Source organism: Podarcis tiliguerta, assembly GCF_965153285.1.
Source record: "Podarcis tiliguerta genome assembly, chromosome: 8".
Classification (NCBI taxonomy): Eukaryota; Metazoa; Chordata; class Lepidosauria; order Squamata; family Lacertidae; genus Podarcis; species Podarcis tiliguerta.
In genome coordinates, this window is record NC_139541.1 from 18,508,070 (window position 1) to 18,534,943 (window position 26,874).

At 48.3% G+C, this 26,874-nt stretch overlaps 1 protein-coding gene across 1 annotated transcript; it reads left to right on the forward strand.

The window, feature by feature from the left end:
* The first annotated feature begins 2,410 nt into the window (after window positions 1-2,410).
* On the forward strand, window positions 2,411-24,217 carry TMEM278 (transmembrane protein 278). The gene is made up of 2 exons (XM_083454376.1): window positions 2,411-3,538; window positions 23,604-24,217. The coding sequence occupies exons 1-2, from the start codon at window positions 3,269-3,271 to the stop codon at window positions 23,871-23,873; spliced, it is 540 nt and encodes a 179-aa protein (XP_083310502.1). The 5' UTR covers window positions 2,411-3,268; the 3' UTR covers window positions 23,874-24,217.
* Window positions 24,218-26,874: the final 2,657 nt, after the last annotated feature.

Consider the following 26,874-nt stretch of genomic DNA (forward strand, 5'->3'; position numbering starts at 1 on the left):
GGGGGTTACCGTGTGGCATCATCCGAGTCCAGTCCGAGGGTGTGGTATGGAGGCTGTCCGTCAAGGCTGAAGCGGGGTCCAAGGCAAGGAGTCAGGTGTGGTCAGGAACTCTGGCAGAAGAGCAGGACAGGGTGCCGGCAGGAACAGGTTACCAGCGATGTTGCTCCCGCAACCTGGGACTGGGCTGGCTGGCTTTTATCTCCTCTGAGGCATAAGGCGGCCCCAGTCCACAGGTGACTCGCCTCCCCTGGCCTGGAGGCAAGCACTCCTCCTGCGGGAACTTAGTTCCCTCCGCCTCTCTGCCCTGAGCCTCTGCAGCTCAGGAGAGGCTGGAGGGTTCCTGGACCCAGAGGCAACCTCAGCTTCCTCTGACGGGGCTGAGAGTGGAGCACCTGCAGGCAATGGGTCCTCCAGCACCTCAGGAGCCAGAGCAGATTCAGCTGGTGTCTGCTCCTGAGGATCCAGCACAGGTGAGGACCCTTCAGGTTCAAGCCCCAGCCCCGGCTCAGCTGGTCCTGGAGGCGGGGACTCCTGTGCAGGCTGGGATTCCTCAGGTTCAGCCTCTGAATCCGATTCCCAGGCCATCACAGACAGCTTCTGTGCTGCCAAATACAGCAGTTCTTTCCAAGGATGTCAGGACAAAAGGAATGAGGAGGTGGAAGGGGAACCAAAACAGTTTTATTAACAAATAAACAGCAGGCATGCAAAGCATATAATAAAACATACCCGACAGGGGCTACCCAATCTCCCTTTCAGCTGCCCGGAGCCCCAAGTAGACCAGCAAGAGAAAGACCCTGACCATCAGTCTCCCAGCATCAGGTCCTTTGATCTGGGTAGAAGCCCTCCTGGGCCCCTCCCACCTATGGTTTTTATAGCCTGCCTTGGTGTAATCAAGTGCACCTGACATTACTCATGATTAGCCCAGGACCCTGAGATGGAATTAATACAGAGCGGCTGAGAGTCTCCCACTACCTGCAGCTGGGCATCCAGCCGGCACTTGCAACACAGAAGAAGCCAAGAAACTCCCCACAGGTGTGTGAAACACAAGAATCCAGCAGACCTCAAACTGGGGATGCTAAAGGGAAAGGGACATGCCACCTAACTCCTCGAAATACAATTGTCTTCTGCATTTTCACTACAGCTTCTTATGTCCCTGTGTTCTCCCCTCCTCCTCCAACCCAGTCAAGCCAGAATTCAAGGACACATTCCAGCCAGGCAAAAACACTCAATTCTATCTTATAATCAATTTCATTTGGATATCTATTTGGACACCCACCTGGCACTCAGTTCGTTTTGCCACAGCCCGATGATGACTTGGTAACTCTTTCATTGGTGGCACCATTGCTGTGGAATGCCCTCCCAGCTGAAATGAAAAAAGCCTCATCAGTATTGGCATTCCACCGGCCCTTAAAGACACGCCTGCTTATTTCCTTCTCTCCTGACTTGAATCTTTAGCTGTGATTCCTGCATTGCAGGGCGTTGAACTCAATTTGGGTCCCTCCCAGCTAAACCATCCCACTATTCTGTCTCCTACTTTGTCTGTTAACTGTTACACTGTTTTTTAATGGACAGGTTTTAATTATGGAAGTTGTACTAGATATTTTATTTACGGGTAGCTGTATTTTCAGAACTGATTTTACCCTTGTTAGTTGGCTTTTATTTGTTTGTGAACTGCTGTGATATTTCTTCTTGACATGAAAGGCAGCAAATAAATTCTAACAGTAATAATAGTAGTAGTAATAATAGTTTAAATTTGCATTATTCTTACTGTTAAGGCAAGCTGGTGTTAAGGCAAACATAACTGACCAGTTATGCAAGCGCATTTTGTAATTTTATAAGCTGTGTGACTTGGTTGCTCAGCTCAATTTTTTTACATGATCTTTTATGTGCTGTGGTCTTTTAGGTCTTGTGATTTTGTTGTTATTTTCATTGATTACAGTCTAGTAATTGTTGTAATTGTCGAGGGCGAATTTCTGTTTCTTATTTGCTGGTATTTTGAGAGTTAATGTTCTTGTGCAATATTATATTTGAAATGAATTGTTGAATGTTGCTTTATTCGATGTGCGTTTATTTTAAAGTCGTGTGACTTATTTGCTTTGGATTGGATTGTTATCAGACGCGTGACCTTTGTATATTTTGCGGCTTCAACGGCTCGTACGCTGCCTTGTGTACAGCAACATGGAAAGGCAGCGTGCAAATTAAAAGTGAAATGAAAATGAAATGCTGGTCTATTTATTTTCTTTCTGCAATATGTATACTTGAGTTCATAATGGCCTGGTTTGATGGCACTGTGTTTAGTAAGTGGTGCTGATAGGGGAGGGGAGGGGGGGTTGAGGAGCAGCTCTTGCCAATGATTGGCTAATGTCGGGGGAGAGCGAGAGAGTCAATGAAACTGCCTGCAAACCCTGAAGCACTGCACAGTGATCGGAGCCGGCTAACAGTGAGGAAGCATCTGATGTAGACGAAAGCCAGGGAGATGCAGCACCCTCCCATTAAACTCAGGATCTGTCCTTCTGCGCTCACTGCTGTGCATCGCTGGGATCTTTGAACAAAGCAAAGAATCTGGTCTGTTGATGTTTCTGGGGGATTTTGGAAAGAAAGAAAAAACTTTGGGCAGAGAGAAATTCTGCCTTCCAGAACTGCAGAAGAGAGAGAGAGAGAGAGAGAGAGAGAGAGGAGGAATGATTCGAAGTCCAAAGACTGATTCTCGCAAAGGTGACTGCTAGATCGCTCCTTCTGAAGAGGCTGTGTGGAAGGTGATTTGAGCATCATGGGTTGTCCCAGAACAGGGCAGGGACTCCTGTAGAACGAGACATCACAGCGGAAAGCATGCCTGCAACAACCCACGTTCAAGTGTGTGGCTTCTCCCTCTCTTCCCAAACTTCCAGCTAGAGCATCTCTGCTTGAACAGAAGATCTGGACAAAGCCCAGGGCGAAGATCAACTTCTGTGGGAAGGAGTTTGGGGGACAACCAGACATTGGAAACGTCCACCAGGACTCTTGGTAGGTCTTCTCCACCCCATTCCATTTAATGCTTGATGTTGGCCAATTGCATAGAAGTACAGCATTGCTGGATCAAAACCAAAGCCCATCAAATCCAGCAGAAGTCAGCCAGATCCTGCAAAGAAGCCTACACAGATTCTTTTGAGAAGCCTACATTAGCAACAACTTTCTCTGTTCCGAAGGCATTCCAGGGCAGAAAAGAGCAGGGGGATTTTTTGAAAAGAGATTTTTCAGTGGCTGCGGCCACTGTTTGATCCCTTCAAAAATGTCTGATCAGGAGATGGATGACTATGACATGGACAGCCTGTCTGACACATCGCGGATGATCAAGGGACTTCCGCCTTACAACATGGATGATCAGCTGCTGCCCATGGAGCGCCGTAGCACCTGTGGCTGCTGGGCCTGGACATGCCTGGTGGCATCAATGAACTCTTTGGCCTTCCTCTTGAACTTCCTCTTGATGGCCGCCATCTTTGCCATCGTGCTCCTGCCCACCATCGTGGTGGTCTACTTTGGGTTCCAGTGCCATTCCCGGGTAAGTGACATGTGACTTGCAGATGCTTCTGGTTAGGAAGCCCAATCCCTTACCTTGCTTCAGAGGGTTAGGCAACGTGGTGCTCCCCTGCCCCATATAGCTGGACTAGGGATGCATGTGGCACTGTGGTCTAAACCACTGAGCCTTTTGGGTTTGCTGATCAGAAGGTCAGCGGTTCGAGCTCCCGTTGTTCTGCCCCAGTTCCTGCCAACCTTGCAGTTCGAAAGCATGCCAGTGCAAGTAGATAAATAGGGACTGCTGTGGCAGGAAGGTAAGTGGTGTTTCTACATGTTCTGGTTTCCATCACGGCGTTCTGTTGCACCAGAACCGGTTTAGTCATGCTGGCCACATGACCTGGAAAGCTGTCTGTGGACAAATGCTGGCTCCCTCGGCCTGAAACCAAGATGAGCACTGCAACCCCATAGTCGCCTTTGACTGGATGTAACCATCCAGGAGTCCTTTACCTTTAATTTGATAGCTAGATTACAACTCCCATCATCCCATACCATGGGCTCTGCCAATTGGGGCTGATGGGAGATGTAATCTGAGAGGCACAGATTTCCCACCCCTGGCCAACTGTTCTTAGAATGGCTGACAGGATTGTAGAGTTCTCAAAGCATTTTTTCCTAGGGTGGTATTTTCTTGCACTAACTTTACCTATACATTTATAAAAGGATGGATGAAGTGGGCAGGACGTGACTACTAAATGATGAAAGATGTCACCTCTGCACACTCCCAGATGCCCCATAGTCTGTGTTATTCTTTCACATGTTCCCAGGATGAGTCTTTGCATTCAAACAAAGAGGCTCCAGAGATAGTGGGAGGCCACATACCTTACTCCCCAAAGTGGCAGCAACTTGGCCCCACCAGAGGTTTGTGGACTACAAATCCCATCACCCTCTACTCACTGGCTATAGTGGCTACAGCTGATGGAAGCTGTAGTCCAATAACATAATGGTGGGGGAAAAGACCACCTCTTTCCGTATGAACCTACCCAGACCCTGAGATCATCTTCTGAGGCCCTTCTTCATGTGCCTCCTCCTTGAGAGGTCCAGAGGGTGGCAACACAAGAACGGGGCCTTTTCTGCAGTGGCTCCCCATTTGTGGAATGTTCTCCCCAGGGAAGCTCGCCTGGCGCCTTCATTATACACCTTTAGACACCAGGCAAAAATGTTGCTCTTTAACCAGGCCTTTGGTTGATCCGATTTACATACTATGACCTTTTAAAATTTGGGGAGTTTTTTGGGGGTGGGGAGTATTGAGTTGCTGTTTTTATTTTTATTGGGTATTTTGTGGTTTTATATATTGAATTTATTCTGCTCTGAGACCCCCAGGTATAGGGCAGTATAATGATGATGGTGGTGGTGGTTTCATTTTCCTTGTATTGGCAGGTTATGGCGGGTCTTGTATAAAAAAATTACAGTAATATCTTCTGTAAAACATTTTTTTGTGCTTTCAGTTTAGCATGATGCTGTTTTAGTTTAGGAAGAACATGCTGGGTAACGGGAGACATCATAGAGGCGTATTGATCATGGAGAAAGCAGCATTGATGGCATTGGCCTCCTCCCTTGCCTAAAACATGCCTGGAGGAAGTGCTTCTTAAAACAGGAATGGGGAACTTCAGGCCTGGGGGTCAAGTGTGGCCCTCCAGGCCTCTCCAGCTGGCCCCTGGAACGCTCCGCAAGCCACATACCCCAGCAGCCCTGCCAGGCTGGACTCTGATAAAGTCTCCTGCCTGGCTGGATGGAGACTAGAGAGGGGTGCGTTTGTTAGTATGTGCTGAAATGGCAAAGATAAGTTATATTTGTGCCTCTGCCCCTGGTCCTGCCCACCACTGCCATGTGGCCCTTGGAAATCTTCCAGAAGGGAATGCGGTCATCCAACCTCTGCTTTAAAATGTCCCTTCAAAGAAGGAGAGTCCCTCACCTTCCAAGTTATCCCGTTCCACTGGGATGGGATAGCTTGGAAGACAGCTCTTGCTTTCAGAAAGTTCTTCCTAATATTTAGTTGGAATCTCCTTTCCTGTTACTTGAAATCCATTGGTTTGGTTCCTACCCTCTGGAGCAGTAGAAAACAAGCTTGCTCCACACGGCAGCACTTTAGATACTTGAAGATGGCTATCATATCACCTCTCAGTCTTCTCCTTTCCAGGCTAAACATAACCAACTCCTTCAACCCTTCCTCATATGGCTTGGTTTCCAGTGTGTCTAATTTCATTGTGTTAATGCATCATTATATGTGTCATTTTGTATGTTTATGTTTTAAACCACCTTGTGATTTTGGGATGAAGGGCCGTATATGAATTTAATAAATAACGATAATAATTAATAATATAGAAAACATTGGCTGGGGCCCATTGTGGCCTGGCAGGGCAGAGTGCAGGGAGCCCAAACAGTGGGTGGAGCCAGAGCCAATGATTGGCTGAGCCACGAATATGCAGAAGCAACTCATTCTAGTTCTTCATCTGCTCAAAGCAACATTGAAACTAAGGAGGTCAAACAGCACCCTCTTGGTCTGGATGCAAGTAAGAAGGCGAGCAAATGGGGGCTGGCCGAGGACAGACTGAGGTTGGTGGATCAGTTAGCCATACTAAAGGGCCAGTCTCCATTGGAAACCAATGGGCTTATGAAGTAGCTTTCATGGTCAGAGCTCTGGAAAAAAGCCAACGCCACTCTAAATTTTCAGCACCAGCTAGCAATGGACAGCGCCAGTTTGCCAGTACCTTTCTCAGGATGTGGCTTTGACATTTCTCACTCTGTGGCTTCACACTCTTCTGTTCTAGCAGTTCATTAGGTTGCAGAAACCTGGCTGGACTAAAGCTCTGGCTTAGATGGGGCGTGAGAAGCTGAAACTTGGCCAAGAAGAAGGGTGTGTGCACTCACGCACAAAAATTTGGCTCCGTTCTCATTTTAGAGCCGCTAAACACAGGTGAACTTTCGCAAGGACTTTTTGTTTTATTAATTGCAAACTGATTCAAAAATCTGATGAACTAATTTAAGGCTGGGGAAATGAGAAACGGAAATGGAGAGATTGGCGCATCCTTATGCTGAGCAGGATTCCCCTCTTATTGGTGAATAATGCCACTGAAATCATCAGGGCCCAGGAAAGCATTAGTAAACACACCAAATCAGTGCCGTCCTATGCATGTTGATTCGGAAGTAAATCCCCACTGGGCTGTATCAAACGAAGAGTAGAGTTGGAAAAATTAATGGACACAAAAAGAGCCTGTTGAATCAGGTCAATGGGCCATCTAATCCAGCATCGTGTTCTCACAGTAGCCAAACAGATGTCCTGATGAGAAACCCTCCAGCAGGACCCAAACACAAGGGTCCTCTCCACTCCTGAGCTTTCCAGCATCTAGTATTCAGAAGCCTCCAACTGAGCAGGCAGAGAATAGCCATAATGGCCAGTAGCCACTGATAATAGCTTTAAAGTTGCCCATCCAGGTTAGTGGCCCTTCACTGCTTCCTGGGGGAAGCGAATTCCATAGCTTAACTACGCACTACGTGACAAAGTCCTTTCTTCCGTTTGCCCTGAAATCTAATGTTCTAGGGAGTCTATGAGTTCTAGGGAGAAAAGCTTTCCTCGATCTATGTTCTCCATGCCATGCATAATCTTATAAACGTCTATCCTATGGTCTAGGATGCATGTGTTGGGGTACGGCGTTTATCCTTGAATACTCTCCAGTATCCTTTAACATGAGAAGAGCCAGAGCCAGAGCCAGAAGAAGAAGAAGAAGAAGAAGAAGAAGAAGAAGAAGTTATTTATACCCTGCCCATCTGGTTGGGTTTCCCCAGCCACTCTGGGCAGCTCCCAACAGAATATAAAAAACACGATAAACATCAACATTCAAAACTTCCCTAAACAGGGCTGCCTTCAGATGTCTTCTAAAAGTCAGAAAGTTGTTTATTTCCTTGACATCTGAAGGGAGGGCATTCCACAGGGTGGGAGCCACTACCGAGAAGGCCCTCTGCCGGATTCCCTGTAACTTGGCTTCTCACAGTGAGGGAAGCACCAGAAGGCCCTCGGAGCTGGACCTCAGTGTCCAGGCAGAATGATGGGAGTCGAGACGCTCCTTCAAGTGTAGATAAGGCCAAAGGCCCATTGAGTTCAGCACACTCTTCTTGCAGTGGCCAAGCAGATGCCTCTGGGAAGCGCACAAACAGGCCCTGAGCACAACGGCAACTCTCCCCTTCTGCAGTTTCCATCAACTGGTTACTGCCTCCAACCATGAAGCAAGTGCATAGCCTTCAACTCCCAACATCATGCTTGCTGGGTCAGATGAGAGTTGTAGTTCAACAATATCCCGAGGGCCAAAGTGTCCCTACTCCTGCTGCAGATTTAAGAAAAGCAAGCGTGAAAGTCGGAGCCAGGAGATGTGGGGAGGAAAGCAAATTATTATGCATTCTTAAAAAAAAAAAAAAGCCCACGAAAATAGCTTTGCAGTAATTACCAAACCTCTGTGACAATCTGGATAAATACAGTAACGTCTCGGCTGACAGAGGATCCTTCCCAGCGCTGATTACTCACCGCAGTTTTTTATTTTATTGTCACAATATTTCTCTCCATTTCCCCGCCACCCTCGATTCCCCCCCCCCACTTTTGCCAGCAGCCCTCCTGCTCTCCTGCTTTTGTCTGCGCTTGCCTTCACGCAGGCTGAAATCTCTTTAATTTCATTTTAATTAAGGCTGCTCCCTGCTAGATGCGGCCTCTGCAATTCGTCTATTCAATTAAACAGAGAAAGGAAGAGTGTGTGCGCTTTGGGGGGGGGGGGTGATATCCAGCCACTGGCAGCAACTGCAGAAACAGAATCCACCCTACAGCCGCGGATCCCAGAGCGCTGCACGGGCTTCCTTCCCAGCCTCCGCTGGACAACCTGCAATTTATTCAAATTGACAAACTAATTTCGTTCTCATTAGGTATTCCGCACATGGGCTGTGCATGGATGCACCGCTCTCTGATTCTTCCGTTAAGGGGTGAGCTGAGAATATTTGGCTTTGTTTCTCCCTTCATCATTCTGCCTTGGGGCTGCTGAGGAGCTTGCGCTTGCCGACTCAAGTTTTGATAGTTCTCAGATTCCCTACCCCTTGTACAACATTTGCGGAGGGGAACATCAGACTCCTCTACAAATGTGGCCCTCCAATTTATTTCTCTCTCTCTGGCCCCTGGGATTCTCCCCAGGCCCCTCCCTTCTCTCTAGGCCTTCTGGCAGTTCCCTCACTGCGAGAAGTGAGGTTACAGGGAACCAGGCAGAGGGCCTTCTCGGCAGTGGCCCCCAAGCTTTGGAACGCCCTCCCATCCGATGTCAAAGCGATAAATGTTATAAGACCTTCCATAGAAATCCTAAGGCAGCCCTGTATCAGGAAGCTTTTAATGTGTGATGCTCTGTTGTGTTTGTGTATATGCTGTTGGAAGCCACCCAGGGTGGCTGGCACAACCCAGTGTCAGGCGCCGTGCTGAGGAGAGCTGCACTGAGGAGGAATGGGGGGTGCCCCCCCTCCCCCTCCCCCTGCTCCTGATCAGGATCCTGAATCTTCCCAGGAGCAGGAGAACAGTATAGATTTGGAACAGCGGTTTGCAGAGGGACATAGTTCAGAAGGCAGAAGCTGGGAAGTACTGGACGGGTAACAGCTAGGAGGAGGAGAACTGGGAGAGAGAGGGTTAACAGATTCACTGTCTCTGGAAAGTATTCATCTGCTCAGCCCAAGGTCAAGAAGAGCAGATAAGGTGGCAGCCCAGAAAGCACAGTGGTTGCGAGATCAGGTTACAAGACGCAGTAGTGATGTGGGTGACTAGGGAGGAAGTGGGTGTGACCCTTAATTGAGAGCACCTTCATTCCGAGGAATGGATTCTCTGTTATCTCACTTTGATTATTAAAGTTTCTAACTGGTAAGAAGACTCCTTCCTCTTTGTTCTGCTTATCTACTGCCAAAGGGGGCGGGGAGGAAGCTGATTCCCTGAAGCCTGACACCCAGTCAGATGGACTGGGTACAAGAAACTTCTTCTTCTTATTAGCCACACCCTTCACTGGCTCTGGAAGGTCTCTGTTCCAGCTTTCTCCTCCTTCAGGTGCCCTTTGCAGAGTGACCGTGCTGACAAAACTGGGATCCTCTTCCAGCCTCTCACCCACCCACAAATCCTCGAGCCTCTGGAGCTGCCCTCAGCTCTTCAATGATTAAAGGCTTCCTTTCTCCTTTTATCTTTTTGATTACTCTTGAACTGATTTAAGAGCGTCTGCGCTGAAGCAGCTTCGAGGCACTAACTTACCGTAAATAAAGTGCCAGAACGAAGGCATTCAAACGGCCTCGGTGTGCGGTTTTGTTTCGTGAACAATCCCTGGGCTCCAGGGGGGGTATAAGGCAAAGCCATTTGTGTGGCCCCTTACAGCTCGAAAAGCAGGCTCTCCTACAATTTGTTGATCGGGGCGATTAATTGCGCATTGATTGTTGCTGCTGATCCAGCCCTCGCCTGGGAGACGGTTGTGGTTGTTTGCTTGAGATGGCTTTGCCATCATTGAGGAGGCAGCTTGCTCAATTGGGCATCCAAGAGCGTCGCTGGCTAATAAAATGAACAAATGAGATGGGTTTTGCGGCAATCAGTCCCTGCGGAGGAGGGGCTGCATGCGTTGCTTGTTTTCCACGCCAGTGGAAATTTCCTTACGATAACCAAACCAGCCATTTCTGATTATACACAGGGTTTACAAAGGGAGATCTCTGTTTCCCTGATTCAATTCCATTGGAACATGAGAATCTGCCTTATTCTGAGTTGGTCTATCTAGCTCAGTATTGGCATCTTCAAATATGGGACACTCCCAGCCATACCTGGAGAGGCCGGGGATTGAACCTGCAACCTTCTACATGCAAAGCAGATGCTCTGTCACTGAGCTACGGTCCTTCCCTGAAGATATAAGAACACAGGAAGCTGTTGTATACTGCAGTATCTCAGACCCTCTGTGTTCCTATTTTCCAGGGACAGTCCTGGATTAACAGAAGCCATCCCGGATTCTGATTTGCTCCTGGAATGTCCCACTTTTCCTTAGGACGTCCCTATTTCCATCGAGCCAAGGAGATAAGCATAGCTGTCAACTTTTCCCCCTTTTTAAGGGAAATTCCCTTATTCCGAATAGGATTCCTCGCAAGAAAAGGGAAAAGTTAACAGCTATGGAGATAAATAACTATACAACCTTTAGGAGACATCTGAAGGCAGCCCTTCATTAGTTTCATTAGGTTTTTATATATGTTGGAAGCCACCCAGAATGGCTGTGGCAATCCAGGGATAGGCAGGGAATAATAATAATAATAGATCCAGTCGTGACCGACTCTGGGGTTGCGGCACTCATTTCCCTTTACTGGCCGAGGGAGCCGGTGTACAGCTTCCGGGTCATGTGGACAGCATGACTAAGCCACTTCTGGTGAACCAGAGCAGTGCACGGAAACGCCATTTACCTTCCCATCAGAGTGGTACCTATTTATCTACTTGCACTTTGAGGTGCTTTCAAACTGCTAGGTTGGCAGGAGCAGGGTCCGAGCAACGGGAGCTCACCCCGTCACGGGGATTCGAACCACCAACCTTCTGATCAGCAAATCCTAGGCCCTGTGGTTTAAACCACAGCACCATATATAGGACACAGCACCATATATAGATGTCCTAAGGAAAAGCAGGACATTCCGGCATCAGATCAGAAACCGGGACGTCTTCTCTAAATCAGGGACATCCCTGGAAAATAGGGACATTTGGAGGGTCTGCTATCTATCTATCTAGCTTTTCCACTTACCTACCTACTTACCTACCAAATCTATTTATGCAGGGGTCAGCAAACCTTTTCAGCAGCGGGCTGATCCACTGTCCTTCAGATCTTGTGGGGGGGCAGACTATATTTTTTTGGGGGGGGGGGAATGAACGAATTCCTATGCCCCACAAATAACCCAGAGATGCATTTTAAATAAAAGCACACATTCCACTCATGTAAAAACACACTGATTTCCGGACCGTCCACAGGCTGGATTGAGAAGGCGATTGGGCCGGATCTGGACACCGGGCCTTAGTTTGCCTACCCATGTTTTATATCTCCAGAGAAAAAGAGAGATACATTGATGATGGCAAGTTTAATTTCCCTTTCCCCTTCCCTGCAGAACTTTCATACTTTTGCCTTTGGCTGAACAGGTTTGTCAGGTATTCCAGTCGCTTTAAGAACCTGCTGTGCCTCTTTGACCTGCAGGAAAAGTGGGTGGAAAGAACAACAGGATGCCATGTCTCCCTCCAAACACAATTAGCTCTTCTAAACACAGCTCCCTGTCTCCCCCCTCAAAAGAGTAAGGGAATAGCTCGATGCTGTTTCAATCTGTACAGTCTGTGTGTCCCTTTTTTAAGCTTCCTCCTTCCAGATATTTGTTAGCGCTGACATTTTCTCAGCCACAGAGGAGCAAGACCGCCTACTTCATTGGGGTTGTTTACTGTCAGCGTTCCAAGGAACGAGGAAGCTCTCCAAGATTTTATAGGTCCTAATTACCTGTCATGCAGGAGCTCTCCCCATCCACCATCTCAGCACATCCCGAAAGCCTATTGTTAAGCAGCCAGAAAGGTGTGGAGAAATGTTCAGCGGGGCTGGAGCAACTTCCTGGAGAAGAGGTGGCAAGATGTTTGGGGAAAATAGGAAGCTGCCTTATACAGAGTCAAACCGGGGGGTCTGTGTAGCTCAGTATTGTCTACACTGACTGATGGAAACTCTTAAGGGTTTCAGACAGGCATTGCACCTCGGAAAAGACCATTAAAGGCCATGTGTCTGGACTGGGTAGTATTTGTAGCTCTACTGTGTCCTTTAGATCTACTGTTTGGTCCTGGTTTCTGGATATTGGTAGGGGTATTGTTATTTAGATGTGTTGGGGGGGAGGAGTGCCATCACCTCCCCCAAATATTGAAGGGTAGTCTGTTAAAGGATTCTGAGGGGCGTGGCCTCGTCTGAAGCCTGTGGAGGCCAGGGCCTAAAGCGGTGGTGGCCCCGGCGGAGTGGTGACCCCGGGGGAGTACCTAGTTGATGTGCATCAGCAGGGCTCCCCCTGCTGGTGTTAACCCTTCCCGGTCTTCAGGCAATCAGGCTGAAGCCGGATAGTGGATAAGGACCAATGCCTAAGCCAATACCGCTCTTACCTGTAACCAATAACGTTGTGGCCAATTTTAGCCCATTAACCTTATTCATGGTGTTCTGTGTCTTTATTTCTACTGGGGGAGGCGGGAAATCGGCACGCAAAGGACCATTAAAGGCCATGTGTTTGGGCTGGGTAGTCTTCCTAGCTCTGCTGTGTCCTTTAGATCTATTGTTTGGTCCTGATTTCTGGATTTGCCTCCCCCAAGCTCCAAATCACGGTTTCCCCCTCTGCTCATTCTTCCTTGTCCCTTGTCTCCTAGCTCCTTAGTGGGGCGTGCAAACTGTTATTCTGAATAATCCCTTTTTATTGGGTAGGGGGCATTGGCTGGAGACGAGTTTATGGAGCCAAGGGGTCAGTGGCCTCCAAATGTTTGGGAACTGTTGGTTTCTTTTCTTTAGGCTTGCCTGTTGCTGAGTTCTCCTTCTCCTTTTTATTTTTAAAAAAAGCCACCGACCACTTTAGCAAGGTCGGGGGGGGGGGCCGTCAACAAATGCCCCCTCTCCATTTAGCAGCTCCGCTCTCAAAGCCTGCTTGGTTCTCTCTCTAACAGACCATCCATCTCGAAAAGGGTTATCCAAACCTTTGCTTTTGTCCACTAAATAATGTTCTCTCTATGTGCTTTCGGGCTTTTTTCCCCCTGGGCCATTTTCAAAGCAGAGGGTGGCGAAGAAGGAGAAAGCTTTCCTCTCTCCCTGCATTAGGCTCTGCCTGATGAGCAGATCCTTTCGCTGGACTAATGGCTAAAGTAGGCAGCCCTGAAAAGGAATCAGTCACGATGCCCGCAAGGCCACCTTTTCTCCTCATCTGTCCTTTTTTTTTGTTCTGGCCGCCTTTCCAGACCCTTTTCATTTCATTTCATTATTTAGATATTTATAGACCACACTGTTCACGAAAAATACAGTGAGACAGTGTAATGGTTCTAGGGGTTGCTCGTGCGTAAGCTTGTCCCAACCTCTGGCTGGATTACCTGAGTGAACCTTTCCTGTCTGGGCAGCCACTCGCCCGTGACCGTCTCAATCGCTGGCAGAATCTGTCAGTGGGCGTTTCTTAAACTTCTTCCAGCAAAAAAGCTCTTTGACGCCTAGTCTTCTCCTACTCTCCCTGCGCGAAAGCCTTCTGTGCAAGGAGGGCGTGGGAAGCGGAGGACCCCTACTCTCCCCGCTGGTCCCCAGCAAGGAATCATGGGACCGCCTCGCCGATTCCCCCATCTGCCCCCCCTTCTCCACTGGAGCTATGTTGATTCTCTTCCCCAGAAGACTGGCTGTCCCTCCCACTCCCGGGATGCTCTCTGGGATCCCTTTGGACCTTGCTCTCTCCCTCGGACACTGATGGCAGTTCCCTGACAGACAGCATAGAACGTGCAAAATTACAAGAAGATCACTTTTTAAAAAAATCAATTAAAAACTGGTTGGGGCCTTAGTCTGCCTACCGGCTATATGCAATCACACTTTCAGAGTTGTCTGCCTTGACCTCAGAACAGTCCACTGCCCTCACCCCTCACTGGCTCTGTTTCATACCCTCCCTGAGTGTTTTGGCCTGACTGGAATATGCCTTTAAACCCCCACAATGCCTCTTGCTCACCAGGACAGAGAACAGAGAAGGCATTTGTGAGCGTAGTGTGGAAAGCAGTCTGGTATGCAAATGGGAATTTCCACTGAGAGCCAATGAGAGCCAAGGTGGCACAGCGGTTAGAATGCCAGACCGGGACTTGTGAGAACAGGGTTCAATTCTCCACTCAGCCAGGAAGCTCACTGGATGGCCTGATGCAAGCCTCTCAGCCTAACCTACCTCACAGAGTTATTATGGGATTAAATAAGGAGGGTGGGGGAAAGCATGTACCCCACATTGAGCTCCTTGGAGGAAAAGGTGGGATGTAAATGCAATAAGCAAGCAAACAAATTAATTAATCTGCTTGGTCACTGTGAGAACACTATGCTGGACTAGATAGACTAGATACAGCTCTTATTAGGGTCTTATATCTTACCTGCTACATCCCAGCAACCTATCTAACCAAGTCATGCCTCAAACCCCCCTCCCCCCGGATTTCCAGAAAAGCTCACAGTTTGTGCAGGGATTTAGCTGCTGAGACATTTTCTCAAGAGGAGTCTCCTCAGGAGAAGTCAGGGAAAATCCAGCTGTGCGCTGCTGCTCTTTGGGGTCAGTTTTTGCCATCTCCCAGTGCTGCAACACTCTCATCCCGCCCAATAAAATATCTGAGGAGGCCAGGTGCCACGTCTTGTGATCGATTATGTGCCCCCCTCCATATTTTATTGCAGTTGGCGCCCCTGAATAAAACCAACAAGTAACAGAGGAATTGACTGGAGCCACCAATAAACTGTTGATGCAGGTTAGCTGAGGAAAGAAGCAGCGGAAACTAGATGCAAAATAGGTATTTGGGCCAGATCTGCCGCTGGTTATGAATTTGCATCATTAGTAAAGTGTCGCTGAAGCGCTGCCCCTTCTCACCAGCTGGGGGCAGACTTTTGAGGAGCTTGCCCTGCTGCACCTACCTATCAATCAAGTCTAGCTTTGATGCAGAATTCAGAGTCTCAGGGGGAGTTTTTCTGAAGCGGGTCATGGCTGTCTACTCTTAAGGATGCTAGCTTGCCCTTTCGCATTTCAGTTTGGCTTTTTGTTCTTTGATCCTGCCCGGCGCAGCTAACAAGGTGAAAAGCAGTCATTACTGCTTGGCTTTTTGAAAAGGGCTCCCTTTTGGCTGATGACTTTCATCTTTTCCCCTTTCTAGCAAGGGCAGCTCATCATAGCTGTTGACGAAACCCCTTGCCACGATGAATGACCTCAACGTCCATTTCTCAAACATGCAGTGGAAAATAGTTCTCATTAGACATCGCAGCATCAGTAAGAGAACTTTGAAAGCTGCCTTGATGGACTCGTGATCCATCAAGCTAGTGTTGTCAACTCTGATGGTCTCTGACGTTTCTGAGCACAATTCAAAGTGTTCGTGCTGACCTTTAAAGTCGGCCTCGATCCAGTATCCCTGAAGGTATACTGCGTCTCCACCTTCCCTCGCTGCGAGAAGCCAAGTTACAGGGAAGCAGGCAGAGGGCCTTCTCGGTAGTGGCACCCGCCCTGTGGAACGCCCTCCCACCAGATGTCAAAGAGAAAAACAACTACCAGACTTTTAGAAGACATCTCAAGGCAGCCCTGTTTAGGGAAGCTTTTAATGTTTAATAGGCTATTTTATTTCAATATTCTGTTGGAAGCCGCCCAGAGTGGCTGGGGTACCCCAGCCAGATGGGCGGGGTATAAATAATATATTATTACAGTGGTACCTTGGGTTAAGAACTTAATTCGTTCTGGAGGTCTGTTCTTAACCTGAAAGTGTTCTTAACCTGAGGTACCACTTTAGCTAATGGGGCCTCCTGCTGCCACTGTACTGCCAGAGCACAATTTCTGTTCTCATCCTGAAGCAAAGTTCTAAACCCGAGGTAATATTTCTGGGTTAGCGGAGTCTGTAACCTGAAGCGTATGTAACCCGAGGTGTTAAGTTGTGGGTGAACATATCAGACGACACAGCGATTCTTCAAACAGGTCTTGTTTATTCACAGGCCAGAACTGAACTGAACTGAAGGGTTCAGCCAGCCTGCTTATATAGAGCTCCACTAGAATGCAACAGTAACCATTTTCTGTAACTATCCAATCACTGAACGTCACTTTCAATCCCTTATTTGCATATGTGGACCTGAGTGAAAACTATCTACAGTATCCCCCTGCTGGCCCAGGGTGAGAACTTCAGTACATAACACGAGGTACCACTGTATTATTATTATCTGTGCCTCCACGGTTGGAGGCAGAAATGCTTCTGAATAGCAGCTGCTGGAAACAACGGAAGGGGCAAGGGCTGTAATGCTCATGTTTTGCTTTTGGGTTTCCCATAGGCATCTGGCTGGCCGCTGTGAGAACAGGATGCTGGACTCCATGGGCCATTGGCCTGATCCAGCCAGCTCTGCTTGCGTTCCTATGGGCAGGGGCTACAAAAAAGGGAGAAAGTTTGAGAAATGGCTCCATTAAGTCGTTTTCATTTCCTTCTCTCTAAGCTGAAAAGGCACAAGCGCTGCAACCTTTCCGCACCAGGGGGCTGCTCCAACCCCTTGATCCTTTTCAGCTGCCCTTTCCGGAATGTTCCCCCCGCCTCGCAACATCCAATATCCTGGCACTGCGGACGCCTTTCAAATCAACGCCAGCCCATTTAGCAGCCTCTCCTGCGGTAGTAAAGGAGGACAAATATTGCAGCCCTTTTTCATTTGTTTTGGGACAAGACAAGAATTTCCATTTCTCGCCGGCCTCTTGGGTGACAAAAGAAACAGCGGCAGCAGCAAGCAGCCGCGTTTGGACTCAGCCGGTTTTAATTTCAGGCTGAGTCATAAAGCGCCGCTCATAAAGCCGGCATCTGTTTCTTTGCTCTGCGTGATTTGCAGCCGAAGGCACGCTGGCCACGGAAAAAGAGAGCAGGCAAGACAAAAGGCCGACAGGCTCTGATGGGCAGGGTGTCAAACCTTTCAGTTAGTAAGCAGCAGAAGGCAATGTATAGAGTGGTGGTAGTTGGAGGAAGGCATCCTTTTCCATTCGTGACATGGAGCAGCGTTTCCATTCCGCTGCAATCCGCCTTCTGCCAAAAAAGTCGACTGTTCACTTCATTGTTGGCTGCAGCAAAGCCACGTGATTAATTACGTAGCCTTTACATTATTCCACCCCATTCATCTCATTGCAAAGGAAGCACGGTGCAAATGGGCAGCAAGGGGGAGTGCAATCAATTATGTACTATTTGCATACTGGAACGAACAATAACGGTGGTCACCGATTGTATTTGCTGGATTGATTTCTGGTGCAGACATGGAATGAAGAAGTGAAAATGTTTACAGTGGTACCTTGGGTTTACATACGCTTCAGGTTATACACTCCGCTAACCCAGAAATAGTACCTCAGGTTAAGAACTTTGCTTCAGGATGAGAACAGAAATCGTGCTCCGGTGGCGCGGCAGTAGCAGGAGGTCCCATTAGCTAAAGTGGTGCTTCAGGTTAAGAACAGTTTCAGGTTAAGAACGGACCTCCGGAACGAATTAAGTACTTAACCCGAGGTACCACTGTATTTACTTATTGGATTTACAGCCCATATTTTTTCCCAGGGAGCTCAAGGTCGTGCACATAGTTCCCCTCCTGCCTGTTTTTTCTTCATACAGCCCGGCAAGGTAGGTCAGGCTGAGAGACTGTGACTGGCCCAGAGTCACCCAGTGAGCTTTCATTGATGAGTGAGGATTCGAACCCTGGTCTCCCAAGTCTTGTTTCAGCACTCTAACTATTATACCACACCTGGCTCTCTGTTTCTGATGGGATTCTCCATTATCCCTAGTGGTGGTAGAATCATAGAATTCTAGGGCTGGAAGGGTTTAGTCCAGGCATCCCCAACCTTTGGCCCTCCAGATGTTTTGGACTACAATTCCCATCATCCCTGACCATTGGTCCTGTTAGCTCAGGGGTCAGTAAACTTTTTCAGCAGGGGGCCTGTCCACTGTCCCTCAGACCTTGTGGGGGGCCGGACTATATTTTGGAGGGGGGGAAATGAATGAATTCCTATGCCCCACAAATAACCCAGAGATGCATTTTAAATAAAAGGGCACATTCTACTCATGTAAAAACATGCTGATTCCCGGACTGTCCGCAGGCCGGATTTAGAAGGGCCTTAGTTTGCCTACCCATGTATTAGCTAGGGATCATGAGACACAAACAAAAAAGAGAAAAAGAGAAACAGAACCCGTGCAGAAAGGAAAACAAAGGGGGGGGGGAGGGGGAAAACCCCAAAACTGTATATTTTACGAGGTTGTTACTGTACTTCACCAGATCTTGACCTATTAACAGTATTTGTAAGAATGGATTCCAAATACCATTGAATTTGTCCATGGCAAGTCTGCGTTTATATGCAAGCTGTTCATATGCTGCGAGTTTGTATAAGTCTTCAATCCAGTCGGAGAAGGGAGCCGCATTTTTATTTTTCCAGTTTATCAGTTTCAGTCTTTCTGCTGGGGTATGGGCATGGAGAATCCATTCATACTGTCCCTTTGTAAGGTTTCATGTGCAGGGTATATAATTCAAGAGGATATTTTGCTCTGTAAATGTAAGGTTGTTCGGTACAGTTCTGTTGATGGTTTCAGTTACCTCCTGCCAAAAATCTTTCAATATAGTACGATGAAGAAACACAGGTTTTAGAGAAGCATTATCCCTATTGCATCTCCAACAGTTAGATATCCGCACTCTACTTTTGAGGGGGGGGGCAGCTGTTTTGCCTACTATACTGACTGACTGCAGCTCTCCGGGGTTTCATGGACCACTTATAAACGCCATCTCCAACTCCTCGAAAGTTTCCATCAATGGCGTCTTCCAAAAATTTTACACATCACTTGGGAAGACAGAGGCGAACCAATATCAGCGTACTGGAAGAAGCAAAGATCACCAGTGTCAAAGCAATGATTCTTCAATATCAACTTCGTTGGACTGGTCATGATTATCGTCTTCCCAAGCAACTACTCTATTCCGAACTTAAAAATGGAAAGCGTAATGCTGGTGGTCAGCAAAAGATGTTTAAAGACTCTCTCAAGGCAAATCTAAAAAAATGTAGTATAAACACTGACAACTGGGAAACACTGGCCTGTGAGTGCTCCAGTTGGAGAACAGCCTTTGCCAAAGGTGTCATGGGCTTTGAAGACACTCGAACTCAGGACGCAAGGGAGAAATGTGCTAAGAGGAAGGCACGCTTGGCAAATCCACACCGTGATCAACTCCTGCTCGGAAACCAATGTCCCCACTGTGGAAGGACGTGTGGATCCAGAGTTGGCCTCCGCAGTCACTTACGGGCTCATTGTTGAAACCGTGTTTATGGAAGATAATCTTACTTGGCTACGAGTGATCACCAAAGAAGAAGAAAGAAAGAAGATTCCCCAGCCCTACCTGGAGATGCTGGGGATTGAACCAGAGACCTTCTGCATGCAATGCAGGTGTTCTATTACACAGAGACTTTAATGCCATTGGTGGACATTTCTCAAACCCTTTTAAGAAACCCCCGAGTCCCCTTGAGCAGAACTGGGAAGCCATCCAGGTGAGAGCTGTCACCTGAATCTCCCGCCGGCCTGTTCCCTGGGTAAGAGCTTGAGGAGCTGTCACCAGGCCGGGCAGACATAATGGATAATTAAACCTTTAATCTGATGACTGTTAGCTTCTCTCGGCAATTTATCAGGGCAGGCTGGCAGGCTGGAGATTGAATATACAACAGGGGAAGAAGAGGCAGAGCAGCCACATGGGAACTCAATCTGTAGGCAGTTTCATTTTGTCATTTCATTTCCCTTTATGAGATTGAAGCCGATTGATGAGCCCAAGGAGCAATGGCTCATAGAAGCTCACTTATTTCCCCCTCCTGGTTTTCTTTTTGAACGAGGAACGTTTGTCATGCTGAGAAACTCGACGCCATGATGACGGGCTTGTGGTAGGATCCTGGAGCATTAAGGCAGGGGTGGTGAACCTCAGGTCTGGGGGTGAGGTCAAATGTGGACCTCTGTCTGGCCCTTGAGACTCCCTGCCCAGGCCATGCTCCTCACTGGGCCTGATTTGCACCTTTTATAGAGGTTCCCCCTTGTTGGGACGTTGTCAGGGAGCCAGCCAGCAATAAATCACATGGAGTAAATAAGGTTAACTCTTTATTGAAAAGAACCAAGGCTTCTTAGGGGAGCCAAGTCTAATGAGCACAACTCTTAGCAGTAGGTCTTGCCTCAAGGAGACAGTTATGAAGGCTGAAGACCGCTGCCTAAAATCCCTCCTCTTCCAGGTACCTTCCCAAGCAATCTGAGACTCCTGTCTCTCCTCTGCCCTCTTCATACCTCTTCTGGTCCTGGGATACCGAGGGGTGGGAGGGGAACTGGTCACAGCAGGAGTGGAAAATGCCCTGGCATCTTCCCCAGCCTGATTCATCTCTGTCTCTCTCTGGTTTCTGACTGTGGACTTCTCTCTGCTACCCAGCAAGATTCCTGGTTGGGGTGGGTGGGATGAACCCACGACTCCCAAATTCTAGTCAGGCATGCTAACCATGACATCACACTGGTTCTTCAGAACAGCTGGGAATGTCCCTTGCTTGAATCCTCGGAGATGCACTCCCAGTTCCCAGCTAAACAGATTGATGATGGGACATGGCCAAAGGTAGGTCTCATGTGTTTGCTAGGACCATAGGAACCTCAGAAATTCTTGCTGGTTCAGGCCAAAGGCCCATTGAGTCCAGCATCCTGGGGTCACTGTGGCCAACCAGATGCCTCAATGGGAAGACCACAAGTGCACTTGGAGTCCCCAGCAAATAATATTCAGAAACACCCCTAGTTCCACAGTATGTAGAGCATCAGCTTTGAGCTGGAGCCGCGGTTTGTTGCAAGCTTGTTTCATTTCTAATTTCCTGCTTGGCCGAGTATAAACGCTACCTCTTGAAGCTGCCTTTTCATTGGCAAAAGTGAGGGATGGATTTGGCACAGAGGGAAGGAGGAGTGTCATCCAGCTCAGGTTGCCCCTCATCATTGCTCATCGGTTGAGTCTCATCTTTCCCCTCCAACATCAAACTCCATTTCTTTTCCTCCCCTCTGGCTCTGACAGTATCTGTTCAGTATTAATTAACCTGGTGAGGGCGTCAGACACAAATAACACCACCTTTTTGACATCAGGGTGTAGAGAAGTGGTGAAAGGAGTGAGGAGAACTGAGTGAAATGAATGCTTTGCAAATGGTGAAGGGCTGAAAATTAATTTTCGGTGAGCACAGTGGTGGCTATTAGAGTGACTATTATCTTTTCAATATCAATGTATTTACAATGACAAACCTAGACAGCATGTTAAAAAGAAGAGACATCACCTTGCCAGCAAAGGTCCGTATAGTTAAAGCTATGGTTTTCCCAGTAGTGATGTATGGAAGTGAGAGCAGCACCATAAAGAAGGCTGATCACAAAAGAATGGATGCTTTAGAATTCTGGTGCTGGAGGAGACTCTTGAGAGTCCCATGGACTGCAAGAAGATCAAACCTATCCATTCTGAAAGAAATCAGCCCTGAGTGCTCACTGGAAGGACAGATCCTGAAGCTGAGACTCCAATACTTTGGCCACCTCATGAGAAGAGAAGACTCCTTGGAAAAGACCCTGATGTTGGGAAAGATGGAGGGCACAAGGAGAAGGGGACGACAGAGGACGAGATGGTTGGACACTGCTCTCAAAGCTACCACCATGAGTTTGACCAAACTGCGGGAGGCAGTGGAGGACAGGAGTGCCTGGTGTGCTCTGGTACATGGGGTCACGAAGAGTCGGACACGACTAAACGACTAAACAACAACAACAACAGGGGCAGAGTATCTGCTTTGTATGCAGAAGTCCCCAGATTCAATCCCTGGCATCTCCTGGTAGGAGCTTATAGTTCTCCTCCACCCTCTTTCCTTATGGCTGAGTGGGGGATTTGTTTGTTTGTTTATTATATTTATAGACGATGTTTTTCTTCCAAGGAGCTCAAGGTGGTGTATGTGGTTCTCCTCCTCCTCATTTCATCCTCTCAACAACCCTGTGAGGTAGGTTAGGCTAAGAGATGGCTCAAGGTCACCTGGTGAATTTCATGGCTGAGTGGGGATTTGAACCCTGGTCTTTCCCAGGTCATAGCCTGTCACTCTAACTTTGACGCCACACTGGATTTGAACCCTGGTCCTCTCAGGTCTTAAGCAACAAACCCAGAACAGCCAAGGCTGTTGGAAGTGCTACCCGCCCCTGCTTTAAATGTATGGTATAATTTATACACTGCTTAATTGCAAAAAAACCAAAAACCAACCAACGAGCAAACCTCTACAAAAAACAAAACAGGAAAATCAATAAAAGTCACAGCCGCACTTCCAAAATTAAAATACTAAAACAGATTGAAATTAGCTTAACTTTATAAGCATCTGGGAAGGCTTGTCTAAACAGGAATGTTTCCAGCCGGCGCCAAAGAGCAAGTACAGTGAAGGTGGTTAGAGCATGGTGCTGTGAAAGCCAAGGTTGCGGGTTTAATCCAGGTCACATATTCCTGCGTTGCAGGGGGTTGGACTAGATGATCCTCAGGATCCCTTCTGTTATAAGGGAAAAAAACCCTGCTCCTTTTCCCTTATGGGGTATCCAAGAGCCCATATAGAGTCCTTAAGTGGGTTCCCTATTGGTAGGAGAAAATAACAGAGGCCAACCAGAGAATATTGAGAAACAAAGTGGCTAGTAAGCCTGATCTTTATTCAAGGAACTGTTGCAACAGGGTCCCCACTCACCACACACAGGAGGGAGGAGAGAACCCAGAACAATGGTGTGCAAACCCTTATATAGACCTTTGAAATTGCCCGCCCTGTAGCCTAAGACCAACCCCCAAAACATCATACATACATCATAGAAGGAGGCGGTCTACAGCAGAAATCCTGTCTGCCAGGATACCTGATAATGGTCACTGATTGCATTACCTAGGCAGTCTGGGCATACTTTTGTGATGGTTAATAGTTTAGTTCCTGAATCCATTCTTTCATACACAAATATGACCTGAAGACAGAATTTGCAAGCAAAAAGACAATGGGAAGGCTTTCCCCATTTGCCTCCCTTACTGCAGAGGAATCTCTGAGGTCACTGGGAGAGTCAAAACGGCTTCAGGATTGCTGTCCTGTACTATTTCAGACACGTGGTTTATATACTTCTGTATGTGTTTGCCTTGTACATTTATGAACGTTTAATTTATATTTGAGACCTTAGAATTCTGATAACACTTCCAACTCTTACAGTCCTATGATTCAATAGGCGGCCTGGGTAACAATGAACTGGTCCCGATTCTTTTCCCTTCCCATGTCAGCCTCAGCTTTTGACTCACTCTCTCTCCGCCCCCTCGCAGGTGCTCCACTCCACAGCCTCCTACTGCAAGACCATCTTGGACGACAACAGCTCCTCCGCCCTGATCATCCTCGGCTTTGTCATCATGTCTCCGCTCATCGTGGTGGCTATGGCCATCTACTGCGGCCTGGTCAGGCGTCTCCGCCTCTTCCTGTGCTTCCAGCCTTGGGCCCGGGCCACGTACAAGGGCGTGAAGTGGCGGTGGTACGAAGACGGGGGGCTGTGTGGCTGCGCCAAGGAGTGGAGCAGCCAAGTCAAGGCCTGGGTTTAAGCGCTACTCGCTCCTTGGTCTGCCTGCCAGCACATCCCTCTCTCCGGTCCTCCAAATCTCATTTTCCCCATAAGGGCGCCATGAAGAAGCAGGCAACCGCTAAACCCATCTAGAGGAAACTTCCATGGCTTCTTCTCCTTCCACCAGGGGGCGCTGGGCCTCCCATTGATTCTGGAACTTTCCGTGAGATGGAGCATCTTGCTTTCAGCATGAACTCTGAGGTTCATCTTAGGGCGTGAGTGTGGGGGACGTTTTCAGCCAGAGGGCTACATCTTCTGCCGGGCAACCTTCTGGGGTGGGCGGAGCAACAGATGGGCGGAGCAACAAATGCAAATTTTACCTTTGGAAAGAGTTTAAGGACACATTCCAGGCCAGGCAAGAACATTTGAGGAGGATGCAAGGCTCAGTTGGTGCAGTGTGTATGGCAGCGTGTATCAAGGGCCAGGTAGAGAAGCCAGAAGGGCCACATGCTGACCTTGGTCCTGAGGTTCCCACTCTCACCTTAGGGTAGCTACCACCCTCTTCACTTCAGCCCCCCCATGCAAGGATAACAACATACCCTCCAACATTCCTCAAATGAAAATAGTGACATCCTATTCTATATTGGTGGGACGCGGGTGGCGCTGTGGGTTAAACTACAGAGCCTAGGACTTGCCGATCAGAAGGTCAGCAGTTCGAATCCCCGCGACGGGGTGAGCTGCCGTTGCTCCGTCCCTGCTCCTGCCCACCTAGCAGTTCAAAAGCACCTCAAAGTGCAAGTAGATAAATAGGTACCACTCCGGCGGGAAGGTAAATGGTGTTTCTGTGCACTGCTCTAGTTCGACAGAAGCGGCTTAGTCATGCTGGTCACATGACCCGGAAGCTGTACACCGGCTCCCTCGGCCAGTAAAGCGAGATGAGCGCCGCAACCCCAGAGTTGGCCACGACTGGACCTAATGGTCAGAGGTCCCTTTACCTTTACCTTATTCTACATCAGTATCACTGATGTAGCATTTCCTCCTGGTCAAATACAAAAGTTATTAGAGGAAACACACAAATCTGCAGTATTTTAAGCACAGAAATCTTTGAATTTATGTACTGCATTTAGGGAAGCCTAATCAATGAATGCAACTAACTGGCAGTGGTACTGATGTGGAATAGAATGTCCCTATTGTCATCTGAGGAATGTGGGAGGGCATGTAGCAAGAGTGTTCCACCTTGCAGGGCTGTTGTCACAATTTCTGATTTAAGTTCTAATAATGCTAAGCAATATTATTTCCAGTGCTCCTCTGGCTATGCTGAACAGGACAGCTGTCTTCTGAACCCACTGCCTTCTGGAGCTCCCACGGCAGCCACCCTTCAACTGACAACCTGACAGGACCCTGACAGCTTCCCCGCCCCCTTAATGGTAGTCATCCATATTTTGAATCATTATCATATACCAAAGATCCTAATCTTTGGGTTGTACCCCATTAAGTCCTGCTCAGAGTAGACCTATTAGAATCAATGTACCTACGTTATACCACATTCACACCAGACATTTAAAGCACTATGACACCACTTTAAACATTAACAGCTTCCTTCAAGGAGTTCTGGGAGCTGTTTTCTATTAAGGGTGCTGAAATTCATTCAGTAAAGGTAAAAGTAAAGGGACCCCTGAACATTAGGTCTAGTCATGGCCGGCTCTGGGGCTGCGGTGCTCATCTCGCTTTATTGGCTGAGGGAGCCGGCATGCAGCTTCCGGGTCATGTGGCCAGCATGACTAAGCCGCTTCTGGCAAACCAGAGCAGCGCATGGAAACGCCGTTTACCTTCCCGCCGGAGCGGTACCTATTTATCTACTTGCACTTTGATGTGCTTTTCAACTGCTGGGTTTGCAAGAGCTGAGACCGAGCAACGGGAGCTCACCCCGTCGCGGGGATTTGAACCGCTGACCTTCTGATCAGCAAGTCCTAGGCTCTGTGGTTTAATCCACAGTAACACCCGCATCTATTTTCTATTAAGGGTGCTGAAATTCATTCAGCGACCCCCCTATTTCCCTCACAGGACTACAATTCCCAGAATTCCCTGGGAAGAGGAACTGATTGTTAAACTTCTCTTGAGAAGGTGTTACTCCCATCTACATGGCTTATACATAACTGGGACATACCTAGTTTAAACAAACCCATCTACTGCCACACAGGTCTCAGGTTTGGGGAAGAACCAGAATATCCAAGTAAGGATTACCAGCTGTCATTTTGGGGAAAAAGAGAGCCACTATATTTCCCACATGCTTTGTCTTCACCACTGCCAGGCATGCTTGGTCTCAATGTAGCCACCTTCATGAGGAACAAAATGCACAATAGCTGTGAAGATGTGCTTAAACCGATGTTCTTTCCCCCCAAAGTGCCTGAGCTCCTGACCTGCTGTGGCTCCCTGCTTGCAAGCCTGTTCCTGACTTCACCCGACTCCCTGCCCTGCGCCCAGCTTCCGCTGCTACGGACTGCCTCCACATTGCACCTTTGACCACGGATCCAGTTCCAATAAACTGTGAACTGCCATGGTTTTGCAGACACTCTTCCTGTGGGCTACCTGAGAGGCGTGGTCCAAGTCCGGTCCGTGGTCAAAGGTGCAATGTGGAGGCAGTCCGTAGCAGCAGAAGCTGGGTGCAGGGCAGGGAATCGGGTGAAGTCAGGAACAGGCTTGCAAGCAGGGAGCCAGGGCGGGTCAGGAGCTCAGGCAGAAAAGCAGGCCAGGGTTCAAGCAGGAACTAGCAACCACAATGTTGCTCCCACAACTTGGGACTGGGCTGGCTGGCTTTTATCTGCCCCGGGGTGCAGCACAGGTGAGGACCCTTCAGGCTCATGCCCCAGCCCCAGCTCAGCTGGTTCTGGAGGCGGGGACTCCTGTGCTGGCTGGGATCCCTCAGGTTCAGCCTCCGAGTCCGAATCCCAGGCCATCACAAAATGCTTTCCTGGTTGATGTCTTCGGAGGACGTCCTGTCCCAGAATCCATGAGACACGTCCTCTAGATGCACGATCCAT